The sequence below is a fragment of the Plasmodium vinckei genome (assembly GCF_900681995.1).
Source record: "Plasmodium vinckei vinckei genome assembly, chromosome: PVVCY_10".
Classification (NCBI taxonomy): domain Eukaryota; phylum Apicomplexa; class Aconoidasida; order Haemosporida; family Plasmodiidae; genus Plasmodium; species Plasmodium vinckei.
Window position 1 is genome coordinate 1,353,207 of NC_051302.1, and position 18,732 is coordinate 1,371,938.

At 23.2% G+C, this 18,732-nt stretch overlaps 4 protein-coding genes across 4 annotated transcripts; 3 read left to right on the plus strand and 1 right to left on the minus strand.

Moving 5' to 3' along the window:
* Positions 1–1,464: 1,464 nt before the first annotated feature.
* On the plus strand, positions 1,465–6,855 carry PVVCY_1003650 (plastid replication-repair enzyme, putative; the record flags this gene model as incomplete). Its single annotated transcript, XM_008625810.1, has 1 exon — positions 1,465–6,855. The coding sequence occupies one exon, from the start codon at positions 1,465–1,467 to the stop codon at positions 6,853–6,855; it is 5,391 nt and encodes a 1,796-aa protein (XP_008624032.1).
* A 608-nt stretch (positions 6,856–7,463) lies between these two features.
* On the minus strand, positions 7,464–9,645 carry PVVCY_1003660 (conserved Plasmodium protein, unknown function; the record flags this gene model as incomplete). The annotated part of the gene is made up of 2 exons (XM_008625811.2): positions 7,464–7,526; positions 8,008–9,645. 2 exons carry the CDS (start codon positions 9,643–9,645, stop codon positions 7,464–7,466), a joined length of 1,701 nt encoding a protein of 566 aa, XP_008624033.2.
* Positions 9,646–12,664: 3,019 nt separating this feature from the next.
* PVVCY_1003670 (rhomboid protease ROM8, putative) lies at positions 12,665–14,899 on the plus strand (the record flags this gene model as incomplete). Its single annotated transcript, XM_008625812.2, has 4 exons — positions 12,665–13,964; positions 14,066–14,266; positions 14,407–14,652; positions 14,745–14,899. The coding sequence occupies 4 exons, from the start codon at positions 12,665–12,667 to the stop codon at positions 14,897–14,899; spliced, it is 1,902 nt and encodes a 633-aa protein (XP_008624034.2).
* Positions 14,900–16,552: 1,653 nt separating this feature from the next.
* Positions 16,553–18,609, plus strand: PVVCY_1003680 (conserved Plasmodium protein, unknown function; the record flags this gene model as incomplete). Its single annotated transcript, XM_008625813.1, has 8 exons — positions 16,553–16,713; positions 16,839–16,974; positions 17,120–17,261; positions 17,498–17,677; positions 17,770–17,885; positions 18,010–18,125; positions 18,232–18,372; positions 18,480–18,609. The coding sequence occupies 8 exons, from the start codon at positions 16,553–16,555 to the stop codon at positions 18,607–18,609; spliced, it is 1,122 nt and encodes a 373-aa protein (XP_008624035.1).
* Positions 18,610–18,732: the final 123 nt, after the last annotated feature.

Consider the following 18,732-nt stretch of genomic DNA (forward strand, 5'->3'; position numbering starts at 1 on the left):
AATATTTTATATATGTAGACATAAATTATGCAAATGGTAAAATTGTGGTTTTACTTAAAAATTTATTATATTCCAATATATTGATCTCTGTGAACATGTCCCATTTTTTTGTTTTTTAATATAGTCAAAGTATATATATAAATATATATATTATTTACTTAGTTGTAATTTTAAATAATTTTGTTAATCTACATAAAACTTAATAAATTGTAACTATTTAAAAAAAATAAAGAAAAATAATGATAAAATAGCACAGAATGAGAGCAAAATATAATAAAAATCGAATGAAACATTTTATGTAGAGAAAGGTAAATTTTAGAAATAAATATACCTTATATAAAAAAATTTATCTTTTCAATTTTTATTATTTTGTTATTATTATACAAATTTTATTTAATAAATACTTCATTTTTTGAAGTTGTTATCGTCTCAAAAAAAAATCTATGCATATGAATACGTATAAATTCCATATATATTTATTTACCCATATATTATTGAATATTATATGCATATTATAGTTGCCCTCATTTATATGCCTATATATTCAATGCCCTTTAAGAATGACAAAAATTAAAATTTACAGTAAATAATTTCCGAAAAAAAAATATAGCGAATAATTCTTCATTTTTCATATCACATTTTCTTTAAAATGTGTTTAATAAAAATGTATGTAAATATACATAATAATATCCATATATATATAATAGTTTTATGAGCAATATATAAGCACGGTTTATAAATGTGTAATTATATAACACAATTTTAAAACTACTAAAGTAAAATATATATAAATATAGATATTTTAGTGATTAATAATAAAAAAATATTTAATTTAATTTCTAATAAACTATCGACAATGTATTTACATTTTATAATGTAAAACTATTAAAAATGTAATTCGAGTTTAGATGGGGAGTTATGCTTATAATTACGTACCATAGACTACTTCTGTGGGTATTAGAAAAATATAATTAGTATCATAAGAACAAAAAAATTAGATAATATAATAAGATAAAGCATAATTAGTAATATTCATATTTTTTTAATAAAACTATTTTATTTGTTTGTCTGTTGATTTGTTTGGTATTTTAATTTTTTTTTTTCATCATTTTTTATTGTGTATTTTTAATAATATTTTTATGCCAATATGTGCAAAACATATCATCAAATTTAGCAAATAGTGATGATCTATTGGCAACGTATATAACTTGCTTGTGTATATACGTGTATAATTGCCCGTTTAATTTATTATGTGTGGACCGAATTTATTCAAATGCTTTGAATATTCGCAACCATTTATTAATATGTGCTAATATATCTACAGAGGCACATATTTTAAGATGAACATGTATGCATGTATCCATAGACATATGCTCTGAGCAAGAAATATGGGCATTATTTTTTTTTATAGAGGAAGAAGATGCTACTTTGTAACAAGTAAAAAATAATTGCCCCAATGAGAAGATGCCGTGGTATTTATTTTACTTTTTTTACATCTTCTTTCTGAATTTGGCCTTAGGAATTCAACGACGAAAAAATAGGTTAAAAAAGGCAAATTATATAAAAATAAATTATAAATTGTTAAAAAAAAAAAAAAATGATTTTAAAAAAAATATTGGAATAATAAATGAACTTGTCTCGAAACCAAATGAGGAATTGTTGAAAAAACAATTTAGGGCGTATTATAAAAGGAATAATGATATAGAATGGACTAGAAACGAAAATGATAGTTATAATAGTTTAAATAAAACTAAAAATAAGCTAAATGCCATGAGTACATTTGTATCAAAATATTACAAAATAAACATAAACGATGTGTATAATTATTTAAATAGGAAAAAATATGAATATATAGAAACAGACGTGAAAATAACGCTAAAATATTGCCCATTTTGCCCGCCCCATAAATATAAATATGATAACATGTACAAACATGAAATTTTTAAAAACACAGGGAATAGTTATTGCCATAGATGTGGATACAAAGGGAGCTTTTATGATTTTAAATTAAAAATGGGGGATTTGGTTACTAGTAATTTTGAAAGCCCAATTGTAAATGATACATATGAAGAAGAAAAAATCACATTTAATGATGTGAAGGTGTATAATATGAATTTATTATATTCTAAAGAAGCTGAAAATGCTAGAAATTATTTAATGAATGAAAGGAAATTAAACTTTGAAACATTAAAAAAATATTATATCGGTTTTTCTGTGATGGAATTTCAATCTTTAGAAAATTCTGGAAAATTCGAAAAGCACGAATGTTTGGTGTTCCCATTCATAAGAAAAATAAGAAATTCGGATGAAAATGAAAATAACTGTAAAAACATTTATAAAGGTGCAGGAAAGACGGAGGATGAAGGAGATACATATGAAGTTGTTCGAATAAAAGTGAGAAGCTTAAAAGATAAAGCATATATGCGATTATATCCTAAAAATGTAAGAAGTGATATGAAGTTATTTTTTTTTGGTGATCATTTAATTACTGACTCTGATGAAGTTGTTTTAACTGAAGGGGAAATTGATGCTATGACAATTTTCCAAGAAACAAATTATCCTGCTATTTCGTTACCTAATGGCTCTAAATCTTTACCTATATATTTATTACCTCATTTAGAAAGGTTTAAAAAAATTCATTTATGGCTAGATTTTGATAAAGCCGGTAAATCTAGTGTTTTTAATTTTGTTAATAAAATAGGGTTAGGGCGCACTAATGTTATTACTGATGCAAATGTTCATTATTTGAATGAGAATTCGTTTAAAATAAAAAGAGAAAGAAAACGAAAAAACAAAGTAATAAATCTGCTAAATCCAAATAGTGGATCTTTGTCATCCAGTGAAGAGAGCAATGGTGATGCTTCAACCAATTCTAATTCCGAAGATAGCCAACAGAAAAATTTGGATCAATCAGACACTGAAAAAGAGGAAGAAAATGATGTATATTTTATAGATAATGGTATAATGTATATATGGAATAAAATATTTGTAAAAGATGCAAATGACTGCTTAAAAAATAATATAGATGTTCAATTTTTTATAAAAAATAGTGAAAAAGTGAAGCACAGTCAAATATTAAATTTTAATGATTTGAGGCAACATATATTAGAAGAATTAAAATATCCTGATAGAATAAATGGAGTACGAAGTAAAACCATTCCATCATTAAATAAATTTTTATATGGATTAAGAATGGGGGAATTATCAATATGGACAGGTTCAACAGGAGTAGGTAAAACGACTCTTCTCTCTCAGCTATCATTAGATTATTGTATTCAAGGAGTGTCAACCTTATGGGGATCCTTTGAAATAAATAATATAAAATTAGCTAAAGTAATGCTAAATCAATTTTGTGGAAAAAATTTAGAAAAGAATATCGATTTATTTGATTTGTATGCAGATAAATTTGAGCTATTGCCATTAAAATTTTTAAAATTTCATGGAAGTACAAATATCGATCAAGTTTTAGATGCTATGGATTATGCTGTATATGCGTATGATGTTAAACACATTATTATAGATAATTTACAATTTATGTTAAATATTAATAAGTTTTCTGATATTTATGAACTTCAAAATATAGCTATTGATAAATTTCGATCCTTTAGTACTAATAAAAATGTTCATATAACTTTAGTAGTGCATCCAAGAAAAGAAGATAATAATTTACTTTCTATTTCATCAGTTTTTGGTAGTGTAAAATCGACGCAAGAAGCAGACAATGTTTTTATTATACAAAGACAAATATCAAAAAATAACGAAGCTGTTTTTTTTATAGATATTAAAAAAAATCGATTCAAAGGAAGTTTGGGAAGAATCCCATACTTATATAATAAAGAAAATATGACAATAAAAGAAATGCCAATTAATTATTTAAATGACTTCCTATCAAATAATAGTTCTATTGGAGGCAGCAACAGTAATAACTATTTGAATAAAAATGGATCATATTCTAATGTTTTACAAAATGTTTCATCTGTTTCTAATAATAATATGGATTTTACACTGTGTGATGAATATGATTACATGAAGCAGCTATCTGATGAATACGAATCAAAACATGCTTTTAGAAGATACAATAATAAAATAGGAAAATGTGTTGCAGATTCAGGAGGGTTATCTCTTCTAAAGAGTTCAACATTGGGAAGTGGAACTAGAAGAGGGGATATATTTAATGAAATAAAGGAAAATGAAAAAAATACCGAAAATGAAGATATAGAGAAAGAGAAGGAAAGATACAATTCTAAGATTAGCGAATTGCTCAAAAAAAATGACGAAAAAGTGGCTCATGCCAAAACGTCAAATAATAGTGCAACTGCACAAATTTTGGAGTCAAATGAAATACGATCCAAAGAAAAAAATACTAAAAAAAAAAGTGTCACAGAAAATGTTGGATTACAGAATAATGTTAGTACAAATTTAAAAGGAGGAAATAAAAATAGTGATATTGATGCTAATAAGATGAACGGCAAAAACCTGATCAAAGGGAAATATTCCTCTTATCTTTTATCTAATGAAGGATTAGAGAAATTATGCAACGAATTAAAAGATGACGATAAAGAAAAATTTAAAAATGTAATCATATCAATATCGATGAGAAAATGTGTGATAAACAATAATTCTCCAATTAAAGATATTCGTAATTTTATTAAAGTTAATAAATTAAATATAAAAACAGCAGGGAATAATTTAAAAAAGAAGGATGTGTTCATAAATGTTTTACAAAGTATTCCAAAGGAATATATTTCAATAACAGAAGGGGATGCAAGCGGTAGCAATGATAGTATAAATGTTACGCAAAAGGAAACATTTTCCGGATTACAAAGACAAGGAAATATAAATCCCAATAAGAATAAAGACGGTGAATATAACAATATGGGAAGTATGGATGAAGAGGGAGAGAATGATGGAATTAATAATGATACGAATAACGAAATGTATAATAATCAAATTGAGACAAATCTCGATGATGAAATAGTAAAGAAATATATGGACGATAATATAATAAATGTCGATGGAAATATAGTAAAAAAGTGTGCCAGTTTTAAATTAATAAACGATAATAATACAGAAATTGAAGAAAATTTATATTATTATGAACCGGAAAAAAACTTTAATGATAATATTGAGACTCGATTTTTTATAATTAATGACAAAAACTATAATGAAAAAATAAACTATATATATAATGGTATAAAATATTGTGGATTAGATATGGAAACAACAGGGCTTGAAGTTTTTGGAGAAAAAATAAGATTAATACAAATCGCCGTTGAAAATTATCCAGTTATAATATACGATATGTTTAATATAACAAATAATAATATATTAGATGGATTAAGAAAAATTTTAAATGATGAAAATATAGTAAAAATAATTCAGAATGGTAAATTTGATACCAAATTTTTATTATACAATAATTTTAATATAACAAATATTTTTGATACATATATAGCTAGTAAATTATTAGACAAGAATAAAAATATGTATGGTTTTAAATTAAATAACATAGTCGAAAAATATTTATCTGTATATTTAGATAAGCAACAACAGAATAGTGTATGGAATAATTCCCTCTTAAACAATAATCAATTATTTTATGCTGCTCGGGATTCTAGCTGTCTATTAAAACTATATAAAAAATTAAGTGAACAAATAGCAGCAGAAAATATGCAAATTGTTAATGACATTGAAAATAAATGTATTTTACCCATTTGTGATATGGAGTTGAATGGAATAAAAGTTGATTTAGAGAGCTTAAATAAAAGTACTGAACAAATATTAAATGAGTTAAATGTAGAAAGAGATAAGTTGAAAAAGGAATTAAAAAATGAAGATATAAATGTTAATTCACAACAACAAATATTAAAGGCTTTACAAGATAACAATGTAAGGGATTCATCAAATAAATTAATTGACAACACTTCTGACGCTAATTTAAAAAATTTTATAAACCATAATGCAGTTGCATTACTACGAAACTACAGGAAGCTATATAAGTTATATTCAGCATTTTATCTAAAATTGCCATTGCACATTAATAAGGAAACAAATAAGATTCACACAACATTTAATCAATTAAAAACATTTTCTGGACGATTTAGTAGTGAGAAACCAAATTTACAACAAATACCACGACAAAAAAATATCAGAGAAATCTTTATTCCTACTGAAAATAATATATTTATTATAGCCGATTTTAAACAAATAGAGTTAAAAATTGCTGCAGAAATTACTAATGATGAAATTATGCTTAAAGCATATAATAACAATATAGATTTACATACATTAACGGCTAGCATTATAACAAAAAAAGGAATCGATGAAATTAATAAAGAAGATAGGCATGTAGCTAAAGCTATTAATTTTGGGTTATTATATGGCATGAACTATGTTAATCTAAAAACTTATGCTAATACATATTATAATGTAAAAATGAACTTAGATCAATGTTTATATTTTTACAATTCGTTTTTTGAGCATTATAAAGGATTATCTAGATGGCATAATAGTGTTAAACAAACTAGGGCATTAGAATATTCTACCTTGTCAAACAGAAAAGTTGTATTTCCTTATTTCTCATTTACAAAAGCTTTAAATTATCCTGTACAAGGAACATGTGCAGATATACTTAAATTGGCCTTAGTAGAATTATATAAAAATCTGAGGCATATCAATGGAAAAATTATTTTATGTGTTCATGACGAAATTATTATTGAAGTAGACAAAAAACACCAAGAAGAAGCTCTAAAGATTTTAGTAGAGTCTATGGAAAATTCAGCATCTTTCTTTTTGAAGAAAGTAAAATGTGAAGTTTCCGTCAAAATAGCACAAAATTGGGGTAAAAAAGATTAAGAAACACCATACTCGAACACATAAGTTTAAACATACCAATTCGATGTACCAAGCTATGTATATAAACAATGCGCATTTATATGTTCCCTATAATTTACAAAATCGACAAGTTGAAAAAAAGAAAATCAAGCGAAACATATCCAAGCTAATTTTTATAAAATATTATGCGTTTAAAGTAACGCAATATGAAGTTAATATAGTTTTAAAATATATAATCATGCTAAAAATTAAAACAAAAAAGAAAAAGCAGTACCATGCCGCAACTAATTAAACAAATATAAAATATGGTTGCATCATGGAGCATCAAAAGTGGGAAATAAATATATGTGCATATCTAAACCTCATAATTCGGTTTTATAATAAACAAATAAAAAAGTTATACAAAAAAAAATTAAATTGAGATAATAAATGAAAACAAAGAGATATAAGAGAAAAACCAGGGTATATTCATTAAATAAGGCGACATATAATATATATTTTAAAAGACGAATTATGAAAGCAAAAAGAAAAACCGGAAGGCCATATCCTTATGAAAATTATAGAGTCACTTCTTGCACAACCGTAAAAATAGTTGAAAACATTTAAAACAAATATATCGATCCATATTATTAAATGCCTTTTTTTTCTTTGAACGCATTGTTTAGAGCTTGAAAAATTAATTCCGCGCGAAGCTGTAAAAAGGAAAGAAAAATACATATCTATATGTGGATGTTATATTACTAAGTATGTAATAATCACTTTTTAACAAAATGATTATCGATTTAGTTTATTTGTATCTTATTATCGCATGTATATATATAATATATATATTCGCGCCTTTAGGCTTTTTTAAGCATTTTAATTATCAATCTATGTTTCGAAATTATTATGTTTAACTCATTTTTTTTATTGTATTTAATGCATTTACTATATTAAATGTATTTATTGCATATACATACATATATATGCACATTTTTTTTAATTGTCAAGCTTTCTTTATTTTTTTATGTTACTATTTTTTGACGTTATAATTTGTATGAGAACTCCCCTTTTTTTCAATAAATCATATATTATCGAAAATTTCAAGGGTATATATAAAAGCTAAACATATTTTTGAGTATAAATATGTACATATATATATGTTTGTCTATGTGATAGCAATTTTATTCTTACCACTCGCTCTATTGGCTTCCCTCTGTGTTTATCCGGATGACATAACAATATAGCACTTTTATATGCTTTTTTAACTGCAGATGGATTCGATATTAAATCAGACACAAAAACACGTTTCCAGTCTGAATTTTCCCAAAGTACATCATCCAAAGTGCTTAGCATTACTTTTATATCTTTATATGAATCATCAGAATTTTTAGACCATTTAGTAATTTGCTTTTTAATTTTATCCGATATAGCAATTTTTTCTTTAAAATTAGCTTCTTCTTGGCTTCTATATTCTTTTAATTCTTTTAAACGGTTATTTACCTTACTCTGAACAGATTCTTGATTTTTAATATTGATTTTTTCTTGTGATTGTGTAGCTATGGAATTGTTTTCTACATTATTTTGATATGCTGCTAAAAAATTTGTTGAATTATGATAATTATCTCTTCCTACCACATTTTCAGTCATTTTACCTTTATTTATAGCTCTGTTTATATTTATATGATTTTTTATATTTTCATTTAAAATTTTATTATACAATTGATTGCTTTTATTATCATGAGTATTAAAATTACTTCTTGTCTCGTTTGGATTTTTTGTAAAATCTATTTGATCATATTCTTCATTAAAATAACTATCATCATCTGCTTTACTATTATACATATTTATATGTTGTGTATTGAGCATTTCGTCATTTTCAATATTTTTTTTTTTCGATATATTATTATCTTGGTAAGGCTTTATGTATGCTTTATAATTTTTTAATTCATCTTTAAAGCCATGTGAATTGTTACTATCAATATTATTCATTACGTTATTATCATTATTATTATCATTTTTTCCAGTGTTAATATTCGAGGTGTTGTTTGTTTTGTTACTATTACTTTCGTTATTTCTATAGTCAGTACGATTATTATTAGAATAATTAAAGTTCATAAAATTTTTTTTAATGTAATTATTTTTTATATTGGTAACAATACTTTGATTTTGTATGTTCTCATTGTTATTCTCAGTATTTGCATTACTACTATTATCATGATTTTCTTCTTTTTCTAATACGTACGAGCAACAACTTTTTTCATTAGCATGGTATATTTCGGAATTATACTCAATACCCTTTACATGTTTATAATGAATGTCGTTATACATTTTATAATTGTCATGATTAATAAATAATACCTTTACAACAATAGTACCATTGTATAATGGAATAAAGGCATCATCATTAGTGACATCTAGCCATATGTAATTTAATTTTTCTTGTTTTAGGATACTATTAATTTCATTTTCATCCATAATTATTTGTTTGCATGTATTTATTTTATCTCCTTTTAATAAGGGCTGGTTATTGATGACCCCTTCATTTATAACATCAATTAAATCTGCTAATAGCGTTTTAAATCGAAATATTACATTCCCCTTAAAAGGGAAACATTCTTTAAACCTTTTCAATTTAATTGTAGCACATATTTTAAATGGAAGGAAAAATATATTTGTATCATACGGTTCTTTTTCATTTTCCCCTATAACTATATATGTGACATAATTGCATTCAGTATTCAAACTTTTTTTCCTTAATTTACTATTTACAAAATTAACGCCACCAATGGCTATCTGCTGCAAATTTGAAGCTAACGAAAAAATATCCATTTCTATTTTTTCTCTTTATACATTATGGCTTTTGTTTCTTTCTCGATAGCTTAAATTCTTTTACTGTTTTTACACACATATATATTATATGAATATATATGTATATATTGTTTTTATATGGTTGGAATTTTTCTTTTTATTGTCCTTTTTTTTGCATTTTGATATTTAAACCTTACAGTCCCACTTGTTATGATCACTATTTATTATTATTATATTATTATTTTTCGCTTTTATATTTTTATTTTACATATTATTTCCTGCTTTTTCCATTTGCTTTTTCATTATCATTATTTTTCCAATACAGCTTTCATATAAATTTATAATTTATTTAATTTTTATTCATGGAAATTAAAAAAATATATTATAAATTAAAAAAATAAATAAAATAAAAAAATCCTTATCATTTATATGTTTTTTTTGACATATGTATTTTTTTATTAAAAATATATTAATATGTACAGTGCATTTTCCAAATAATATACCATTATTATTGCTTATACCAGCTTATTTGAATTGGCTTAATTAACAATAGAACATTTTAATATATTAAAGTATTATAAACATAAAAAAAAGAAAACTAAATAACCTATATAAAATAATAAACCCTTAGAATGCTTATTTGCTTTTAGTATTTTAATAAGGCTATCAAAAAGTTTGTAACACATGCCGGGTATATATTTATGTAATTGTAAATGAAATCACATAGGCTTTTACCATTTGATATTGCATCATGAGAGTTATAAGATGGGGAATTGTATATGTTATATATACTTGCATACATAATAAGATTGACCATAAAAAGAAAAATAGTTTCGTTATATAATATTTTAATTAAATACAGACACCCTCGTTTTTATATATTATAAAAAATTGGAGAATAATTATTGTATTGATATTATACGTAAAAAAACTATAATAATATGACCAAATAAATATTTTAAAATAAAATAATTGAAAGCCTAAAGCTATACTCTTTGGTATTATAATATAGAAATAGCTATTTTTAAATATTAATATATTCTTAACTTGTTCACGTGTGGAAACGTACGGAAACGTATAAATATGTATAGAAAGAAAAATTGCATGCTTTCCTGTTTTTTGTTTCACATTAATCTATAATTATGAAATGCAGTGCTTTAAATTGGGATATAAATATGGTATTTTTTAATGGGACAATTTTTTGTGTGTAAGTTAATAATTACAATAATAAAAATAAAATTCCATCCTATAAAATCCATTCGTATTGTATGCTTTTATGGCGGTAAAGGTATATCAAAATATCTTAGCAATTTAAAAATTAATTTTTATAACGCAAATTCCTATGTATATCTATTTATGATATATTTATTTTTAAATTGCTATGGTGCTACGGGAAAAAACAACACTATTATATAGGCACTGCACCTATTTAACAGCTTCAGGTAATGCCCTATTCCTTTTTTTGTTTAATTTTTAAATAAGTAAAAGGTATACTTGTTCGCATAGAACTTGAATATTAATGATGAATGAGAAATATATAACACAATTTTAGATATAATAAATAGTTCCCTTAATACAATGGTATTTAAAAAAAAATATACCAGTCAATAAAGTTAATTTTTTATCATTCAATGTATGGTATATTTTTTTCAAAAATAAAATTATATATATATATTTATATAAATACAGTACCACAGTACCCGGTTGAAAAGCAACACAATTTTTATTGGTGGCAATTTAATTTTTTATGTTTTAGAAAAATGCGATAAATTAACTCGATATTCAGAGAATAACAATGTGTACAAAATTTTGAATTATAAAAAAAAATTAAGGCATTCCTCACAAAATAAAAGTGTTAAAAATTTATATATTATCATATAATTAAAATTTTATAATTTTATATATAATATGATGTATGCATATATAATGATGCAGCAATATTTATATGCAATTTTTAATGCAATAAAAATATTTTTTTAAGGTAATATGTATTGTAATATTATCCAAACATTTCCCCCTTTTTTATTATTATTAACTAATTTGTCTTTATAAAATATATTCATCTAAAATTTAAAAATAAACATCAACAAAATTTATGTATAAATATTATACTATTTTTAGTAGAATATGTATTTACATAATAATATACAAATAAATTTATTAAACATTCATTTATTATTATTGTTATATTTTTTTTAATTTATTTACCTTTTTTATAATTTTTTAAAAATTACGTTATTTTGAAAGATAAATATATTGTACATATTTTAAATGGTTTATTAGTGAATATTTTGAATAAATAGAAGAGATATTTGGAAATCATATACATTAAAAAATGTATATGTATTATATGCATATAATTGTACATTTATAGAGAAAAAACTATACAAAATAATAAAAAAATAAATATTATTAGATATATACGCATTTATACGACTTGAATACAATACTGCATTTAACTTAATATATTTACATGTTTAATGTGGTTGAATAAATATAATTATTCTTTTAGTGTTTTTAATTTATTGTGTCAAAATTTAGTAAATGTATTATATATTTATGATATTTAGTATTTAATATAGTTATGTGCTGACATGCACATTGTACATTGTATATATTAATATTGTATTTATTAGTATGTGCTATTATATGTATATTTAAGTATATTAAAATTAACTGGACAATTATATTAGCGAGTATAAATGATAAATATATGTATGACATTACTGATATGCTTTTAGTACCATAAATTATATAGTTATAATACCAAGAAGTATAATTTTATCTATTCCAAATATATATTATGTAAAGAGGATATACTAGAGGATGATGTAATACACCATATTACATTACTATATATGTATTACTATTGAATTGCTGCTATTATTTTTTTTATTTCATTAAATTTTATTTTATTTTGTTTAAAAATGAATTTTTTTATGTGTTATTGTTGAATACTAAAATAGAATAAATTGTAAAAATATTATAGCTTAAAAGCATTATATATGTATATATACATATATATATGCATTATTTGTGAATGGACATAATGGAAAAAGAAAACTCTTGTTCAAATGCTAAGATATTTTTAGAATCAGAAAATAAAACCGAAAAAATTGATGGCGGTAAAGAATATGACGATGATGATAACAATTTAAAAAAAAATAATTTTGCAAAAACAAAGATGGATGATAATGCGAGTGAAAATAAAAAAGCTGATAATCACAATGGCGGAGAAAATGAAATAAATAATACTAAAAACGATAATACAATGCTAACTTCTAATGGTGGAGTCATGCCATCAAATGACGAAAATATGCTATTAAGTAGTAATAATACAGTAATTTTATTAAAATGTGTAAATAATAAAAGTAAAGTTAGAAATAATTCTAAAAATAGCTCCAAAGGTAGCTATAAGAAAGAGAAATATAAAAGAAGTCATACAAAAAAAGAAAAAAAGTTTAAAGTAAATAGTGCCGGTGAAGATTTATTATCTGATTCTCGGGATTATCCTTCTTTAAAAGTGAATTATAAAATTAATAAAAAAACAAAGAAAATGGTATTTCCCCAAATGACAATGAATGATAAGAATGAACGAATTTCTAGTAGTATATGTACAGATAATGCACGATTTATGAATTTTTTAAAAGAGCATGGAAAAAATGCTCATTACAAAAATCGTAAAAGATATAACATACGGAGACAACAAAAAAAAAGTATTCAAAAAAAAGATGATAATTTAAAAACAATAAATAATTATATATTAGACATTCATGATAGAAATATGTCTAGTGCAAATATAGGATCAAATAATATACATAAATCTAAAACATCGTTAAAATATCATACACATGATGAACAAGGTGACCAAGCTTATTTAAGCGAATTACAAATTGCAGAAAACGAACAAACTGTAAAAAATAAAAATCGTTTAAAAAGTTATTTAAATACAATTAAAGAGGAAAATAAAATTAAAAAACACAAAGATAAAATTAAAGCATTCTTGTCTCAAACTCGATCCTTTATATTTCGAAAAAAAACATTAAGAAAAAGAAAAGAAAAAATTATAATATTTTTAAATCATAATTATACACCACCATCTGAAAATGGAAAATTTAATGATCATTTTTATAAAACTATACATAAGGACGATTTAGATAATTTAGAAGAAGAAAAAATATATCTTGACAGTAATAAAGGAAATACTATCAAAAAAATTATATATAGAATATTTCCACAATTTTCCATATTTAGTTTAATCTTATTTGTTACATTTATTCAATGGGTAGTATTTATTATACTCATATCCGTAAAATCTGATTTTCCTTTAACACCATCAAGTAAGATAAATATTTAAAAAAAGAAAAGAAACAATAGCATTTCTATTCATGTGCATATATATCTTATTAATTTATTATAATTATCTTTCTTCTATTTTCAGATGATTCGTTAAAGAATTTTGGCAGTAATTTTCCTTATCAAATTTTTAAAAAGGCAGAAGTTTATCGCCTTTTTACAGCTTTGTTTTTGCATTCAAATTTCAATCACATTTGTGCCAATACATATGTCCAGTTAACTGTCGGATTCTTATTAGAATATTTGTATGGAACATATGTCGTTTTTTTAGTTTACGTATTCACAGGTTAGAAAAAAAAAAATAATAAACATGTTTTTCTTAGAAAAATGAAAATAAATAGCATTGCATTTTTTTATAAAGGTGATTACCTGGCTTATATTAGATTGATAATATAAATTTTGGTTTGAATAATTAATTTTTTTTAGGCATATATGGAATAATATTATCATCTCCTTTAACATATTGTTACTCAACTACAGAAAGCAGTAGTAGTTCATCGGGAATTATTGGAATATTTTTTTCAGAAATTGTGATGATGACTAATTTTAATGTAGACACAATTAGTATTAGTGTTCATTTATTTTGTTTTTTTCTTCTTCTTTTATTTCTTAAATTCTCATTGAACACTATCAGTATTAATATTTATAGCCATTTTTTTGGTTTCATTGGAGGTAAGAATTTTAAAATTAAATATATATTTTTTATTACATTACAATAAGAATGTTTCATATCATTTCATTATATATATATATTTTTTTTTTAGGATTTTTGATAGGAATTATTTTAAAGCGTAATCAATTGAAATACTTTTTAAAGAATAATTTATTAATTCAAATATTATCCCTCGTTTTTCTCATTGTAAGCTTAGCAACTGCTATTTATATTTCAACATCTGTCATCCAGAATTGCCCATATTAGATTTAACAAAAAAATATATATATATATAATTAAAGTCGTAACAAAATTAAAAGACATGAATTGGATATATGTGTATACTACAACTATTCCTTTTGTATTGATGTCTTTTTTACGCATTTCTTTTCGTAAATTTCTTTGTTATTCATTTTAATATTTACCACCTATTGTATTTGCATTTATTTATGCAACCATTTATATACCATTAAAGTATTAGTATACAGCTGCATGCATATTCGATGATAAAAAGGTGTGTTTTCCCTTTATTCTATCATTTTCCGATTTATGCATTTTTATTTTATTATATATCTTTCGTTATTTTTTTTTTGTAAAAGAAATGATATATCATTATTTTCGTATTTTTATTCGATTAAAAAATGAATACATTGTATATTTATTTATTTACTTATTATTATTTTTTTTTTTTTGATAATATAAAATATGCTTTAATGCAAACTCTCATTTGTAACTTTTGAATTTAAAATGCTGATTATTAATTTATTCACGTTATTTCAAATATCCTCAATGAATATTATGTATGGATATATGCAAGTGAAGATAACAAATAAAATGAAAAAAAATACATAATTTAATTTCTTTTAAGTAACCCTTTTTATGTATTATAACGGCGTAACAATATAATTATCAATGATATAATCATATTGATCATCATTTGAATAAGTGGAGTATAGAAGAAAAGAATGCCATTGTGAAATTAGTATATCCTTATATCTCTTTATAATATTATACTTGTACATTTATAAGCATGTACAGTTGTGGTATATGTCTGATTTGGTTAATTTATTTTATTATATAATAGAATCCAGCTTTACATTTTCTTAAACTATTACCTTCATAAATATATTGTATAAAATTATTGTAAAAAAAAATATATATAAACTTATTTTAATATAATCCAACTTAATTAAATTATTATATTTCTTTATAACCGTAAAAAATATAGCATGTATTTCCATTTAATCATGTGCAATATGTTCATATTATGTTTCCCGTTTTCCATAGCTTTTGTTTTAATAGTAAAATTTAATAATATACAATTTTTTTTAAAGTAACAGGTGTTAAAAAAATTTATCCATTACATATATTAATTTTGGAAATTTAATTTTTCGTTTTTTTATTATCTTTTCCTTTTTTATTATTTTTTTAAGTTATTTTTTTTTTGAGGGATGAATATATAACCCTAAGAATAACTTTACATTTTTAAGATACAATTTTCGCAGAAATTAGAAAGTTTATATTTATACTTCCATGCTAATTAATATATCTGACATTTAAGTTTATATTACTATATTCCGAAAATATTACCTAACCGAATGTTTAGTATTATTTGTATAGTATATATATACATATCCAGAGCATGAATTTTAGTTCGAACATAAATAAAAGTTACTGATTGAAAGACAATTATTGTATTACTTCGTGGAAATTATGTATTCAACTTTTTCATTATGTTTCGAATCATTTTAAATAAGTTAATAAACCAATTTTAATTCGGAAGCCAATTATGCAAATAGTCATACATACATGATTATTACATATATGCAGAAATATATCCTGAAATATATGCGAGAGATATTAAATAAATTATAACAAACCTATGATATCATTTCAGAATAATTTTTTTTCTTAAATAAAATGTTTATCGTAAAAAGTAACATATCCAATGACAATACGCTGGACCTGTCGGCAAAAAAAGAGCATATGAAAATAACAAATATTTTGATTAAAGTAATTGTCGCAATTAATGTATTAAGTCTCTTGCTCAATGTAATTTTATCTATAAAGCTTTATAATTGGTAAGTAAAAGGATTATATAATTAGAAGTGACCATGTTATGACTGCATGACATATTTTGGTGCACCTGGTAAACCTACTATCATGTCACTATTCCAATTTCTGTTTATATTTTGTTTATTCGTAGCTCTTATAATATTACAGCCTTCTTATTAATTTGGGCACAAACCTGCTTATGGGCCTATGTAGCAATCCTAAATCTATATGATCAAAAATATATATTTTCGGTATCATCATTATTAGGATTTGACTTATATACACAAGTAAATGAAACAAAATTAATTTTTGAATACATTTTAAATAAACATAGATCGCCACATATGCAAACATAGATTATGCTGGCTAATAAAATATGTCTAAATAAATATATATTAATAATTTTTTTCTACTCCTTCCCCATTTGTATAGTGCTATTCTAGCTATGGTAATTTATTCCTTCCAGGAAATATTCAAGAGTACCAGTTTATGTCTATAGCTCTTTCGCATTTCCCCATTCTCTATATTTGCTATGACATTGTTATATTCCAATATGATAGCATTTTTATGAAAAGTAATACTCGAAAATTTTCTTTAAATACATACCTTAAATTTATTGAAGTGCATTTATTTCACCCAGTATCATAAAAAATAGAATAATATTAGAAAAACAATAGTAATGCGTATATATTTTTGCTTATGAGTTTGTCTTTTAAGAATCCATTTTATGAGGAGTAATTCAGAGAGTTGTCACTTTAGTAAAAGTTGATCATTGTAAAATAATATATTACTTCTATCGTATTTTTGTAGGCACGTTAAATTACACCTCTAAGGGCATATCGTTATTAGTATTTCATCTGCTTAGAGGGATATTCTCTTCCATATTTATAGCTGGAATTTTTATAATTTCGATGATCCTAAATTTGCAAAACGTGTTTAGAACATATCCAATATCAAAGCTTACTAATAAAAAAACCCAAAAATATCTTTGTAATTTAATAAAAATATAAATTAACTATATATAGTTGCACGCGTAATATATGCATATATATATGTATACATATTTTCTTCCTTTTTTTCAGTATCAATATTTCTGTTTTATCTGATTGACTCCCAATTAAGGATAATAACATTCCTGTTTATAGTAGAAACTTACGATGCCAATCCATTCAAAATATTCGTCTTTATATTTTCACAGGTTTGCAAATAAAAAGAAAAAATAATTAAGCATATACTTTTTATATAAATGCCCATAAATTAGGCATGCACATTTTTATCATATTATTTATTATGTATATATATTTTTTCTTCATTATGTGCAGATTATGACAATATGTGTTTGTATTGCTTTTGACACCCGAATTTTTAAAAATATAATTGTCGGAATATCATCAATTTTGTGTTCTCCTTTATATATTATATTAAATTCAGCAAATAGGTAAAATGCAAAAACATAAACAAATATCGAGTATTCGTATCTTTATTTCATCTTCATATAATTAATCATCATTCTATAATCATATGCATAATTTTTTTTATTGTAGAAATTATAATAATGAAAGAGTTATTAGACTTAGCAAGTTGTTAATAAATTTTCGTTTTTTTGAGTTTTTTTTAATACTTTTTTATGGATCCTTATATTACGATGATACCGAAATAGGAAACTTGTCTATTTTATATATTCAGTAAGTTAACGTAAAATTGAAAATTTATTTTTGTATAAAATTTTTCATTGTGTTGTATATAATATATATGCATATATAAATATTTATTTTTACTTATTTTACCATAGGTTAATTAGCTTAATACTACTATTTTTTCATATAATTACATATAAAAAAATTATTTTATATAAAAGAATATTTGATGAAACACACGATGGATTAAATGTAGATTTGTATAACAATATGAATGATGATTAGATCTATCTATGCATATGTATATTTATTTTTTCTACATTTTTAATTATACTAAATAATTTATATAAAAAATAGGCATAATTAATTAATTTTTATTTTGTAAATTTTTATATATACACATGCATA